A 15,712-nucleotide genomic window follows, 5' to 3' on the forward strand; every position below is an offset into this window, starting at 1 on the left:
ACCTTACTGAAAATAAAAAACTGAAATATCTCACATGCATAACTATTCAGACCCTTTTCCACTCTGTGTCATTCCAAATTGAGCATGGATGCATCCTGTGTCCTTTGATCATCATTGAGATATCTCTAGAACTTGGAGTCCACCTGTGGCAAATTCAATGAAATGGACAAGATTGATGAAGTCACACATCTGTTTATATAAGGTCCCACACTTCACAGTGCCAGTCAGGGCAAGAACAAATCCATGAAGTCCACCTCCAGAGATATAAAGTTTGAAAGGCATAGATCTGGCAAAGGTTATAAAAAATTGCAAAAGCATTGAAATTTCACAGGAGCACAGTGTGGGTTACATCAACATGAACAGAACAACAGAAGATATTTGGAATCACCAAGACTCTTCCTGGAGCTGAACGTCCAGTCAAACTAATTGGGCAAGAGGGGCTATGGTCAGGGAGGTGAATAAGAACCCAGTGGCTACTCTAATAGAGCTTCAGAGATTCTCTGCAGAGATGGGAGGACCTGCTAGAAAGACAACCACCTTTTGAGGGTAAGGATAAACAAAGAATAAATACATTGTGTGCATAGGACATTTGACTGGGGCGAAGATTCATCTTTCATGATTCATCTTTGCATGACAACAACCCCAAGCACACTGAATTTCCTTGAGTGTCTCAGTCAAAATGTGCACAAAAACCCCATTGAACATCTGTGGGGAGACCTGAAGATCTCAGTTCATTGACGCTTCCCATCCAATCTAACAGACCTTAAGAGAATTTAAAATAATAATGGGCACACCTGCCCAAATCTTTGATCGCTGCCAAAGATGCTTCTGAAAGGTACTGAATAAAGGGCCTGAATACTTACATACATGAGATATTTCACGAAAATGTCACAAATGTCACACACTGATTATTTTTAAAGTATACAAAATAATAGTTTTATCAGAGAACTTCACATGATCTGTGTGTACATCTGTCTGTGTATGTATGTAAATGCCGTGCATAAACAGACAGGTGACCAATTAAAGAAAAAACCTGAATGAGTGGAGGAACATAATAAATGTGCATGTGTGTATACTGAAACAGACGGTTGTGGGTCTAACTGCACCTTGTGGGACACTGTGCCCATCCGGTCCAATAGACAGTAATGAATCACAAAATGGAAGTTGATCGATGTTTACCGTATGGCCTTACTCCACATGTAACACTGACAAACGAGTCACAAACCATCCTAAAAATTGTACTGAACCACAGACTGGGCTTCAATTTATATAAAAATGGAACCAGACTAAACGGATAAGGAAAATTCAAAATGTATGCTTTTATAATGATCCATGCAGACAGACACATGTTAAAAGATTGTGTGGAGCCTTATCTCCTCTGAACTTTCACTGGGGGACATAAAAGATTAACAAGCAGAGAGACTCTTGATTTCCTGGCTGATATAAAACATTTAGAGAATGTCCCGAACTTTGACAGCTATACAATTGAAAAAATTATGTCATACAATCACATGAATGCACATACAAGCCAAGTCTGATTCTGTCATGTCATCAAACAAACCTGATTTCGTGAACCCATGTTGCGCTTTTCTACCCTTAGCCAGTACAATTACAAAGTATGGTGTTACCTCATGGGGAAGTATACAGGGCGTGAAATGTTACTTCTTTAGCAATCGTGCTGGCCTCAAAGACTGATAACAGAACATAAATGTGTGTCTGGTCTTTTAGGGTGGAGTTTACGTGTCAGTAAAGGTGAAACTATGGTTGAACTCACTCTGTGTTGGCTAGTTTGATAACAGCCTTGGCCAGCAACATGGGCCACAGCTCTGACTGGTTCGTCGTTGCTGGTAGCAGCAGGTTGTTTTCCTTGTCGAACGGCAACGCGTCATCCACAGTGATCTTCCTCCAGCAGCCCTGAAAGGGGGACAGAATAGAGTAAGCGGGTACAGAGAGAGAGAGAACAGATGGAGGAAGAAAGAAATGGGCAAGGGAGAGATTCAGAGGGAGAGATCGAGAGAGATCAACAACGAATAGACCAGGGACTTTCCTTTACCAGATGATTAAGTGGCCAATACTACCAGTGCACCTTTCTCTATTCGATTTCCTTTAACAGCTGGACAGACAGTAATCTCATTTCAACGTTGATACAACGGTAGAAAATGGGAGCTTTTCTTCAATTAATTTGACGTTTTAAACATCTGTGACTAATTCTATCAGCACTGCCCTTAAGAGTGCCATGTAGGAAGGGCTATTCTAAATGTATCTCAAAAAGTGGTACATATAACACCTGTAGTCAATTTTTCACGTACGTAATAGATTTGATTTCAGCACTCCTGAGTATGATTCTCTCACACACACACACACACAAACACAGACAGACCAGAGAGCACCACTACAGTTGTTAACAAAAATGAAGAGATGGAGAGGTGCAGTGAACTAGGATTCGTTCAAACGGCACGTTAAATCATAACGTTCTGCCGGAGCCCTCATCTTTTTGCCAATTTCGTCAGATTTGTACTCCTATATGCATGATTCATGCCTCCCTCCTTCAAGGGATTTATTTTTTAGCTTCTAAAAGTGGAAAGATTGGAAAGATTATCACTGAGACTGTCACTGTTCTCTGAGTCCAATGGCTGTCTGAGGGATTTACACAGCGCACACTGTAATCTGACTGACTTATCACAGCTGTGTCCTCCCTCCCCTTCTCTCTCCTACCGCTGTCCTAATCATCACCCTCAGGAACTGCTCAACCTCTCTGCAGATGAGACTGGACAGGGTGTGAAAAGAGCTCACTCCATTCAGAGAGAGGGAGATGCAGAGAACAATGTGTGAGAAAGAAAGAGAGGGAGGGAAAGAGACAGAGAAAAAACAAAGTGATAGAGAGAGGCAGGGAAAGACGAGAAAAGATGATGCCGTATTGTCTCCATATCCATGTGCTAGTTAGCATGCTAATGTTGACACAGCGGCTTCTGCCACTTCCCTCTTCTCGTGGCCGCCAGCAAGACTGTCTTCTACATTCTCCCCTCCTCCACTCCTCTCTACATTGAGCAGTCTCACTGTCATTGCTGTGTGAAACATTGAGAACATGCAAATATAGCAAATATAAAAACATCTAACAGACTTGAAAAAAAAACACTGATAAAATAAAAATGGAATAGGCCTATGTTTGATGCCCAAAATCGATAAAGTTTTTGCGACTGCTTTACCGGTAGTGACAGAGCTATAGTGGAAAGAGAGTAAAGCCAGTGCGCTATCCAGTGGGAATGTAGCTATGTACCTTAAACTGTAGCAGGACAAACAAACCTTTCAGTGGCACAAACAGAGCATACATGATTTAGCCTATTTTGAGGAGCAGGTTGGGGGGCTGAGTGACGTCATCACCAATAATAAATGTCTAATATAAAAAGTACCCAAGCAGCACAAACAACAATTTTAACGACACAAACCGGCACAAAAACGAAGCACAAACAAACAAGACTATTTTCATTGATTTCAGAGGATGTTGGGGGGCTGAGTGACTTCAGAATGACTAATAAAATATTCTTTAATATCTATAAAATGATAGCAGTACAAACAAAAATGTTAACGGCACAAACCAGCACAAACGGAGCACAAACGATTGAGCCTATTTTGCCAAAGTTTTGCATTGGGTGGGGGACCAACTTCACGCAGGTCACAGATTGTGGTAGGCCAGCGTCTCATCATACTTTGACTGTGGACATCGCTTTAGCTACCGGAAGCCCAGTTGCATGACTAACTGCTGCCGCCTTGCTCTCATAAAGGTGTCCGTCTGAGTCATATCCTTAGAATGATGACAGCTGTTGAGCCCTGCACGTTCATCAGACTACGTGCAAAGCCTTTTCACATTAGCCCAGAGACGAGACTGATTGATTCGTGCCCAGAGTGGAGAGGACTGGGGTGACTGCTTTCTGCCCCCTCCATTCTCTGTCGAGTCCACTAAAATGTATTATAGATTTTCTTTTTTCTCTCAGGTACTCAGGAAATGTTTTGACTGGTGGAGTTAGGATACAGCAGTATGTTTGTGTGTTCACCCCTTCCGAGAATAAAGGACTTCAAGACAAGTTAAGAACATCAGGGTAAATTAAAACACTTGTTATCACAAAAAGAGAGACATTCAATGCCTATTGCGAAGAGTTGTAGCAAAGTATCCTAATGACACTGTACTATGGAGAGGAGGGCGGTTTCACAGTTAAGAGAATTTGATAGAAGTTGCAATCCGTACAGGGTAAACTACCAGGACTATTTGCCATTATTTTCAAAAACAAATATGTTATTTTGAACCACAGACAAAACATTTGTGTTCGTTTTTCCAAAGACATCGTTGTACTTTCATTTCCATTTAAAAGTGCTGGACACTCTTCTCCAGGGTTAATAAACAAAACAGAAACAAATACGCCAGCGCCAGCCAATGATACTGTTCCACAAAAACACAGATCTCAGCTTCAAGCCCATATTCCTAGAGTCAGAAAATGATGACTGAGCCTTCAGGTAATGCAGTGGTAATGTAGGTCAGAGAAACAACTAATCTCTTTTGACTAGCCCAATGACTCACCATCCAGTGGAGTTTGACCACGTACTTCCCGTAGATGTTATAGAGGGGCCTATGGCCCTTGACTACTTTGCACAGAGAGTAGATATGTTCCCAAGGCTTCCAGGCATCGGAGCCTTCCTCTGCTGATGTCCCATTGCAGATATTCCACACAATGTAGATCTCGCTCATTATCCACCTAAAGAGCTGATGTGAGGGACAGAACTAAAAATACTTAGTAACTGGAAGCCTGAATAACGAAACCATAGTCTGATCAACAAGTCTGAGAATGGAGTACTAGATCATTTTTGAAATGGCTAAAACACTTCATCTGTAATTGTCTCTGTCTCATTCCTTACTACCATTTAGATACCACGAAACTAAACGACAACAGTGCGATAAGTCATATAAAAAGGTATGTAAAATGTGTGGAGAGCTTACCTCACTGCAGAGCAGGTGCTCATTGGCTCCAATCAGGTCAAATGATGATTCATTCTCCACTATCACAGGAGGCTGCCATGAAATGCATGAGATGATTTTAAAGAAGTTATTTTTGTCATTTTCATGCTTTTTTGGAATGGGAAATGGAAAAAGCTAATTTTGCTGAAAGCAGATGGCAAGATTGAAACTCACAGTGCAGCAGTACATTTGAACCAGAGGACCATCCTCGGTTACTGAGAGATGTTTTTAACATGTTAACAGAAAAAGTGGTCGAAATTTCTATCAAACAACCCATTATTCTAGTTGAAAGAATGCCTGGTTTCTGTGCAGTCAATGGTGCGCTAAAACTTACCAAACTTCATGTGTCCAACTACACTTTACACAGGCAAATGTTAGTTAGCAGTGGGATCACCCATTTACTAGATTCCCCTTTGAAATACAGGTCAATCCTTAATGATGAAAATATCTATTAAACTCAATCATATCACTTTTTGAAAACTTTCCTCAGTCAACTGGAGTCTATCGAGGATTACTCAATGATTGCAAAGATTTTTTGATTAGGGAGTTAATAGCCTCAAAGAGACCACAAATCAAATTCAAATTAAATACTCCACTGATCCTGGAGAGATAGCCTATCGCTTTGGGTCAAGGGAGCGCTTTTTCCTCTCTGTCTTTCAATTTCTATCCCTGCATGGAGCGCTCTCCCATCGTCATAGTAACCAGGAACCTCGATTCATTCTTTCAATTAAAGGGTTCCAAGACACGGCTGGCAGAAAGGGGAAGAAACAGAACAGCAGTGCTGCATGTGTTTTGAATTATTTCCATGCGCTTGCTTATTTACGGAATAAATGTAACCAATTTTGAAATTGTCGAATGCCAGACACCCCATGACTGTCAATAGGGCTGCAAGATATGAAGAAAAAATCGTACTGCGATTTTTTCCCCTAGATATTGCAATTTGATCTGTGATATGATAAAAATTAACATGTCCTTTTTGATATGGTGAAGGGATGTGTGTGGTGTGACAGTACCCCTGCCTCAGCTCCTCCAAGATATAAATATAGAGTAAAACATTCAAAGTATTGTATTGTTAGAAGTATTTTGTCTGAGCATGTAAACCAAAAAAAACACTTTTGGGAATTTAAAAATGAGTAGGCTACAGATTAAAATGCTAATTATGTTAGAAAGTTCTCTTCAGTGTTCCTTGGGCTATTCTTTCCACAGTGTATATGCCTTAAGCCTATATATTTTATAGCATAGCATACAGTTGTGCTCAAAAGTTTGCATACCCTTGGAGAATTGGTAATATATGTACCATTTGTAAAGAAAACATGAGTGAGCAGGCAAAACACATCTTTTATTTCTCATGGGATTGACATTCAACTGTAGGTCATAACAGAATGGCACAATAATAAAACAAAACATGGAAACAAAGAAAAAAATTGACCCCCTGTTCAAAAGTCTGCACACCCTTAGTTCTTAATACTGTGTATTGCCCCTTTAGCATCAGTGCAGTCTTTTGTAATAGTTGTCTATAAGGCCCCCGAATTCTTGCAGCTAGTATAGCTTCCCATTTGTCTTGGCAAATTGTCTCCAGGTCATGCAAAGTCTTTGGTTGTCTTGCATGAGCCGCAGATTGGAAATCTCCCCAGAGTGGCTCGATGATATTAAGGTCAAGAGACTGTGATGACAACTCCAGAACCTTCACCTTTTTCTGCTGTGGAGAGTCAACTGTGTAGAGTCAACTTGGCCTTGTGATTAGGAACACTGTCATGCTGGAAAGTCCAAGAGCGTCATGCGCAGCTTTTGTGCAGAAGAATGCAAATTGTCTGCCAGTATTTCCTGAACTTACCATCAATATTCACATGATTCCCCATGCCTTTCTAGCTCACACAACCCCAAAACATCAGTGAGCCTCCACCACCAGTGGGGATGGTATTCTGTTCAATACAGACCTTGTTGACCCCTCGCCAAACATAGCGCTTATGGTTGTGACCATAAAGCTCTATTTTAGTCTCCTCACTCCAAATTACAGTGTGCTAGAGGCTGTGAGACGTGTCACGGTGTTGTCAGGCATGTTGTAACCAAGCTTTTTTGTGGCATTGGCATTGTAAAGGTTTCTTTCTGGCAACTCGACTATGCAGCTCATTTTTGTTCAAGTATCATCGCATTGTGCTCCTTGAAACAACCACACTGTCTTTTTCCAGGGCAGTCTGTATTTCACCTGAGGTTACCTGTAGGTTTCTCTTTGTATCCCCAAAAAATCTTCTGGCAGTTTTGGCTGAAAACATTCTTGGTCTACCTGACCTTAACTTGCGATCAAGAGATCCCCGAATTTTCCAATTCTTAGTAAGTAATTGAACAGTACCGCTGTAAGGCTCTGAATATCTTTTTATATCCTTTTCCATCTCTATAAAGTTCCATTACCTTATAACGCAGGTCTTTTGACCATTCATCCCCATGGCTCAGTATCACAAACAACTATGTGATATTAAATGGCTTCCTATGATCACTATCCTTAAAAGTGCATGATCAGTCATATTTTTCTAAATGAATGCCAAAATGTCACAATTTCTGCCAGGGTATGCAAACTTATGAGCACAACTGTAGCATTAAGGTATATTGGTTTTAGAGTTAAGAACCTTTAGACATGTTTTTCAGCCTTTATTTTTTACTGTTAAATATTGTTCAGATTTTTTAATTACTACACTTTTCATGTAATTTGGTCTGTGACCTGCTTTGTCAAGCTTTTGTGAATATTTATAGCCTGTAGGCAACGTTTCTCTAATGCATAAACGATAATTTTGTTATGCCATTTTCTTGTGTATTCTATATACTATTTTTCCACTTTAACTATAGACTAATACATAAAAATGTACCTTTGGTTTATCAATTCATTGTGTATTGGTATGACTATGCATATTTACAGTTAAATTATGTCACTACTAAAATGTACATTAAAATAGGAAATCCACCACCCCTGTCATAAAAAATTTCCGCCACCCCTGATTATTGTTGATAGTTTGGTTGGTCTGGGCTGGGTGTGCAATGTATTTTTGGTTTTGACTTCTTTGCCACACATTTTTCATGCAAGTCCCTATGGAGCTGTCTCATGTGTTGAAATATGTTTGTTATAATGCCACGTTTTGTTCTACTACTGTCTTACAGGTTTTGCATATTACATTCATTTGTGGCATCTCTCTGGAACCCAAAATATTCCTAAACAACAGAAGATTAATTATTTTTCAGCACCAAATGATTCCTAGTCTCCATCACATTGTCCTCTGGGTTCATTTTCTTCATCGATCTTCTTCTCCGTAACAGCAAGCTCTACTACTCCACACTATTGTTTCGTAGTACACTCTACACCGCATTTCAGAGTTTCTGACTGGTTAGAATTTTATGTTTAAAGTGCCTGCACAGCTAATATTGTCTCCCCAATCCGTGTGTGTTATTACTTTATTGGGTTGTGGTTACTTTCGTTAGTTATAGGGCCATCACAGAATAGAGATACTTTAAGAATACTCATTTTAACTCAATTTTAATATATTGGGACGAGTGAGAGGCATGATCAGAATAATATTGTATAGTTTGATTGACCAATTTGAGACATACAGCTGGACATTTGAATTGTAAATATTTATTGTCATAAAATAGCAAAAGGTAAAAGACGTGCTGTAAGAGCGCTTGTAGATATGTTCTGACTCACGAGATTGTACCGTTTGCTTGCCAGGCTCCAACCTTTATTCTGATAATCTGAATAATTGTTTTTAAGTAGGCAAACTGATCCTAAAATAATCTCCTAATAAATTGAATACAAATTTTGATTGAGGGTAAAAATAAAATAAAAAGCCAAAATGTTCAAATCGCAATTTAGTATGATTTTGATTAATCGTGCAGTCCTAACCTGCACTGGAAAACCATTATTCATAGGGCTGGGTTGCACAGAATATGAGAAAAAGAGACAGAGAAAGAGAGAACGAGATGAGAGAAAGACAAAAAGAGAGGAACTACATGACAGAAGAGCGCAGTGTAGATTCTGTTAATTAGGCTGCGTTGCCAGGGAAGGAAGAATTACTCCTTTTCAACAGCCATGCATTTCAGCCCTGCACAACAAGCCGGACCTGATGTAACTGACCTGACTATTTGCGGCTTTCCGTCAAACTCTCATGCTCTCAAGCTCTTGTGCTGTCTCACAGCAGTCACAACACTCCCACATCAAAGGGACTACATGTACTTGGCCCAGAGTACATGTAGCACTGTGCACCCTACAGTATGTGTCCTCCATGCTGGAGGCAGAGCACATTACTCGCCAAATGAAGCACTGCGTCCCGAAGCAGTGCCCTCACCTTGGCGAGTTTGATATCTGAAGGGCGCTTCCATGAGTGCACCTTCAGCATCGGAGGCAGCTCAACCTTTCCTTCTGGATCTTCGAAGAACGGCTGTGAATAAAGGGTGAATTAAAAATGCACAGTGATGCAGGTCTCCAGTATTTCAGGATATAGGAATCCAATAGTGCTAATGCGCTGATACTCACTGCACATGGACTTCTCTCTACCGTTCCATCCTCACCCGCATCCCATTTCTCTGCATTCTTCCCCATCGTTCCACCCTCACCCGCGTGCCATTTCTCTGCGTTGACCTCTGCCTCGCTCCACTCTGGCCAGATGGGACAGCGGCATCTCCACAGTTCTGCAGGGTCCTCTGAGGCACTGTTTACCAGGGACGACATTCTGGGAGACCACACAAACCGGCATGACTCAGGTTTAATAACATTAAACAGATTTGTGTCTCCTAAAGTGCAATGCAAGTATGGCGGAATAGTGATATCCATTTTTCTCAATCCTGCTTGAGTATCTATTCCCATCACTGGCTTAAGCCTCCAAGCGCTTAAGGCAGCAGTGCACAGGCGTAACTTCAGCTGTCGACCTCCAACTTCACGGTTGCTGAAACTCTAGTCACTGGACTCTTTCGATGCATTATTTTTACTATAGATACAATTTCCTTGCTGGTGTTATCGACACAATCCTGAATTGTTCTCCTTAGTAACATGTCAGCACTGTAGCTTGGATGGAAAGGGCCGAACATGCAGACACTTCAAAGCGGTGCCCTGGCAAGTTGCCCTGTGTACAGCTTTCAGCAAATTCAGTGGTAGGGCGCTTTTGGAAAACAAGAGCATTCCAAAAGCCCTGAAGCTTGAGATAAACAATGCCAGCTTGCATACTAGCTACATCAATGTCGACAACAAGAAGCATTTCTTCTTAGCGACTGGGAAGATTAAAATATGACTTTAGACTTTGGCCCGTTTAAATTTGCATGCTACCCATACTATAAGTATCAGATTAAGAATAGTAAGTCCCAAACAATAGTGCATTGGAAATAGTATGCCAAAAGTGCCCTGGCGGTTTACTGTTTTCAGAGGATTTTTGTAGTATTACACTTGTGCATGCTTTTTGGGACAATGTATATCACAACCACAGTCCCCTGCAATGGAAGGGGAGGTTTTCGCTTACTGTATACTGTACGGTGAAGTATGCGTAATTACATGCTTTATTAACAGAGAAGAAAAGTTATTTCATGTTTATTAAGGCTTTATTAATGTGTAATGACTTGTTGATGGACAGAATTTGGTTAAACATAATTTTATGCCGAAAGGATAATGTTAAGCTTGGGCAGAGCGAGTAAGCAAACCTATGAAAAATTTGTTAGTAGGAAATAAAGCTACTCACTCACCTCAGTTGAATTTCCCGCCACAGAAGAGAGAAAAAAACTACATTGTGATGTCCTTTTCTTAAAGGGGGGGATTCCCAAATATGACAGGTTGGACAATCATGATTGGGTAGGTTACTTTTTAAATGTAATCCGTTAAAGTTACAAGTTACCTGTCCACATTTGTAATCAGTAACGTAACTTTTTGATTACTCAAACTCAGTAACATAATCCGATTACTTTGAATTACTTTTAGATTACTTTAATATTAAGAGGGTTTAAAAAAACAAAGAGGAATAGCTTATAACCAATTGAACACATTTTGCGGGATCAATCAATGTTTGAGTTTACATAGCTGGCCAAAAATTGAATTTGCATACACTTGCTTAAACTAAATCTGCAGTAGTCTGATGTTTTGCTCAACCACAAACGTTGGCAAAATGTTGCAAAAGCCCCAGGCATGTGAATGCACGTCTGCAATCGTGAACACCCGCACAAAAATCCATTTTACCCGCGTGAACGTAACTTGTGATTATATTAGGGCCAGCAGTGATGGATTTTCAAAACGCAAATGAAATAAATAAACTGTGATTTTACACCTGCACTCTTAGCTTGAATTCAATGCGTTCAGCAGCCAGTGATAACCACAATTTTCTGAGATGCAAAGCAAAAGTAGGATCACATGGCCTACCTGTATGGACTGAGTTGAGGTGCTGCATCAAATGCAAATCATCATCCTGTGAAGTGCTTCCCAACACATTTTCACCTCAAATGTTGTGATTAATTCCTTACAATATTATATATTGAAGGTAGCGCCATGTTACAGCAATCAAACAAATAGTTGCCTAATCTTCGAATTTCCCTGGCTGTGTTTTTCGGTGCGTTTGACAAATAGACCTTGAAAACTGTATAACACCAGGTAGGCCTATCGCCTATTCATTGATCTGGGAAAGATGCGTTGAGTGGATAACTAAATCACATTTTACATGGGTAGGCTTATATTATCGTACATGTTACGATAATATATTACATATAAACCAATAAAACAAACGCTTCATCGGTCACTAATCTGGTTATGCGCGCCCACCTTTTGTGCACATGACGATCACACCCATAGACTGTACATATAATGGACGACGCCCTTTCGCTCTTTTCCATTGGTGAAAAATGAAGCCACCAGTGTCCTGATACGGCGCTGACATCTTGGACTTGCGTCTGCGCAGATAGCGATCTTGGGACCAGTTCTGCGCAGTAGTTATGCGCAGTAGCGAGAAGGAAGTAAAGCCGTAAAGCCGTAAAGCCGCGAAATCAACGGCGCCACCCCTGTGCCCCGCCCTCACTCTCCCTCGCAGAATGCGCATACCGTAATCGCAAGTCCAAGTACAGTACAACCTTTGCTTGTTAAACCTAGACGATATGTTATAGCCTAACTTACATCATGTTTAACCTTAATTTAGAATAGGCCTAATACAAAAATAATTGGTAACTTCTAGCTAACGATCACCTGCTAGCTATTAACATGGCTATTAACGAGGCTTGTTGTCTTTTAGCTAACGTTAGCTAGCCCATTACATTTATTTACTAATTAAATAGCTTATAAATGTAACTTACCGAAAAAAATTCAAAGATCGATTGGAAATGCCAGATCGGTTAGCACAATGTACTGCAGAACAACCCATTATGTCCGTGTGAAATTATATCAATTATAGCAATTTAGAGATTAAATGTAAAGTTCCAATCTCCTCAGTCCTCCGAAGATTCAGTGGCTCCTCGGCTCAGATAGCTGTCAATCACAGCTGTGAATCACGACGTCACACCACCGTTTTTAGAGCATTAAATAACTAACTAAAAACAAACTTATTTTAAAAACAAACTCTTGAATTTACATTAGCGTGATACAAACTACAGTAAATGACTGAAACCAGCTTCGGAAAAAATATATTTGAAGGGTAATTTAATTGTTTAGTTGATCTCGCGTCCCATTGAATAACATGGGGAGGGCGGGGTTTATGACCTATACTGGGACCACTCACCAGGGGGCGATCGAGACGTTTTGGCTTCACTTTTCAGGGCTTGTGCGGCACTCTTGATCACACCCAACAACTGAGGCACGCGATTGTTATTTTGGTTCAAATAACGATGTTTTTATAACATTATATAAAAAAATTAAACATGCAACGTCTCATAATTATTTCGCCCAAAAAATATTTTTCAATTGAAGTAAAGTATTTTTTCAAAAGTATCTGTAATCCGATTACAATATTTTTGTTGGTAAAATAACAGATTAGAGTAACTGTTTTTTGTAATCAGTTACATCCGTTACTCCCCAATTCTAAATGTACAATGCTAACCATTCTGCTCTAGCTTAGCTGAATCACACCAGCACCTATTTTCCACAACTAAATATAGTATCACATTCAACTGCGCAGATAACCCAACTGTAGCAATCCTGCTCCAGGCAGTATTTTTGTGTTGATGTCCCAGCAGCAATATGCCCTTTTTGTCGTATGATAACAGTCTTCTCCCAAGTGCTTACTAGTATGTTTTAGCAAATGTTCATGCCTTCTGCCTGAGTAATTAAAAAGTAATTACATCTGATAACTGATTTCATAATGTGTGCTCTGTCGCGCTAGTCGAATTTCACAATTTGCTATTTTATCTAAAACAATTTTCATACATGACATTTAAAAATAAAGGATTTAACCTCCATACATTTCTAGAAGAAATGGTGGTGGGCAAGCTGAAATTGTATATTTAATAGCAAAACGTGCCCTTGTTTTCCAGTGCATATACATTTTGAACTTCAGAGGATTTAGTTCTCCAACCGCAAGAAACGAACGATATAGGGGGACGTTATCTAGCTAGATTCGTTAACGTTGGTTTGACATTTCTTGCTTCATCTACATTAGTTAGCAACACAGGTTAACGTTACTGTTGGACTTTGACCAACCAATATCATACATTTGATGAAGTTTTCAACAGTACTGTAATTGCTTCAAATGACATAACGAACATAGATACAATACGTTATACTGTACTTGTCTTAGCTAACCAGTTAGACCAACACACTAATCTTACTTATTCGGTGTCTGTCCTTGTGATGTATCGACTCGGCTGGAAAAAGTCTTCTTTTTCTTTGGTGTAACTTTTGACATTGTAGTGTAGACGATTCAAGTGAGCTATTTGATAAAATAAGTGGCAATATTATAGTAACTAACTAGCAAAACGTTAGTTTTGACTGGGAAGCTCGAGGAAGTTTGGTATGTTGCTAAGCGACAAAGCCCAGCCACATAAACTCCAGAGACAAATGAGGAAGACCTCCAGGTCCCTACGCCTGTTGTTTAATCAAATGCACAAACGTTGTATAGAAGATTCTAGTACCTAGTTTCAGTATAAACATAGGAAGCTCCATTTAGAAGGAACGTCATGTTTTCTAAATAACCTTCTGGTAGTTTAGGATGGTTTACACAATTTCATTCTGGTTATCAGGACATGCAGATGTAGACTTTTTAGACGTTTTAACTATGAATAGCCCTCATCCAGGCTGTAAATGGCCCCTGCTATTCATTATTTTGTTTATTAGACCCATGCAATATGAATTGCCCGTTTGAGGACACTTTTTCTGGATCTAAATCAAGAGCAGCATGCAATGAATTATACATAGAAAACATTCCTTAACTGCAGGTGGCAGGAAATCACTTTATACCTGTTCAAACAATAATTCAGATGGCAATTTGTGCTCACAGAAGTAGTAGAAAATGGACTTCTTCCAAATGGATATGGCTTCAATGGAACTGACGGGATGTGCACTCAGACATGGAAAAATAATCAGAATTAGAAAAAGAGCTCAATCTAGCCTTATGGGTATAACCTACTGCTCTTATCACTCCTCACATACTACATAATAATACATAAGGTATTACACTTCTATAACACTTTTTATAGACTCTCATAAGTGCTTGAAGAGCCAAAACTTAACATGTCTGGCGGATAAGTCCATGTCTTTGAATCCCTTTGAAGATGGTGACTTCGAGCTACCAAAGGTAGATGATCATGTCTTAAACCCGCTGGACCCTTCTTCTGGCAAATCTTTACATTGGCCTATCCTGCACATGTACACTGTTACATCTTGCTCAATGTTTTTCCTCTTAGCTAAGGGATTTAGTGTTCAATGCAGACTATATTACAGTAGTCATGTCTATTTGGATCAGTGTTATGTATTCCACTTGTGCACATAGGTATCATGTTATTTTCCTTTTACATTTAGCTCAAGCTGACAGAAGTAACTGTACTGGTGAAAATAGAAAGTTCAGCTATTGTGATACATTTTTACACTTTTTTACACTTCCTTACATAAAAAGTGAATTGGCTACTCAAACATATCCTATTAAGATAAACATGAATATATAAGTAGCCAAAGCTATACATTCCAAATGATACCCAACAACAGGAAATGTGGACTAATGGCCATTTCATTATGGGATTAACAGGTTAATTTGTTTACATTGTTGGATAGTTGCATGTTAATTAGTAGCATGCTTGGTGTAATAAAAAAAACACTTTACATTTACAATTAGGCCTATATTAAGCCAAGCTTATTTCAATGGCATAGTTACTGTACAACTGGCACTGATAGATCTTGGCTTTAATTTCATAGGCATACCTCTTTTTATTGCAATTTGAAATTAGTAAGTAGAGAAAGGAAGTGAATTGCTGGCAGTAGGCATGTGTGTCCTGCAGGCTAGAGTGACATTGGTTTCTTCTTTAGTAATGAGAGCATGGGAGAGCACAATCTGCAGCAGGGAGCAGAACAGTCTGATGACTATCACACACACGCAGCGTCCCCTAAGTGATACCGCATGGCCAGGACACCCACCCACACAGAGCCTGGGAAATGTTGTGATACTCACTTCCCTTATCACATTTACAGTGTCTCCTCTCATGCAGAGCCTTGATGGATCACCTTTTGCAAGTGTTGTCATTAAATATCCCCCCATTCACACACACACAACT

At 39.8% G+C, this 15,712-nt stretch overlaps 1 protein-coding gene across 3 annotated transcripts in view; it reads right to left on the reverse strand.

The window, feature by feature from the left end:
• Positions 1-13,980, reverse strand: part of adgb (androglobin) — a 99,341-nt gene extending 85,361 nt beyond the window's left edge. For 2 of the 3 annotated variants that reach the window (XM_020056004.2, XM_013138438.3), the window contains exons 1-6: positions 13,778-13,980; positions 9,528-9,723; positions 9,340-9,432; positions 4,991-5,062; positions 4,574-4,756; positions 1,775-1,914 (exon numbers count right to left, since the gene is read on the reverse strand). In XM_020056004.2, the coding sequence (XP_019911563.2) occupies positions 1,775-1,914; positions 4,574-4,756; positions 4,991-5,062; positions 9,340-9,432; positions 9,528-9,723; positions 13,778-13,854 (761 nt within the window). In that variant the 5' untranslated portion in view covers positions 13,855-13,980. Of the gene's footprint in view, positions 1-1,774; positions 1,915-4,573; positions 4,757-4,990; positions 5,063-9,128; positions 9,433-9,527; positions 9,724-13,777 lie in introns of those variants that run through there. The other variant, XM_020056005.2, reaches the window with a different exon arrangement.
• Positions 13,981-15,712: the final 1,732 nt, after the last annotated feature.

Source organism: Esox lucius, chromosome 18, assembly GCF_011004845.1.
Source record: "Esox lucius isolate fEsoLuc1 chromosome 18, fEsoLuc1.pri, whole genome shotgun sequence".
NCBI lineage: Eukaryota > Metazoa > Chordata > Actinopteri > Esociformes > Esocidae > Esox > Esox lucius.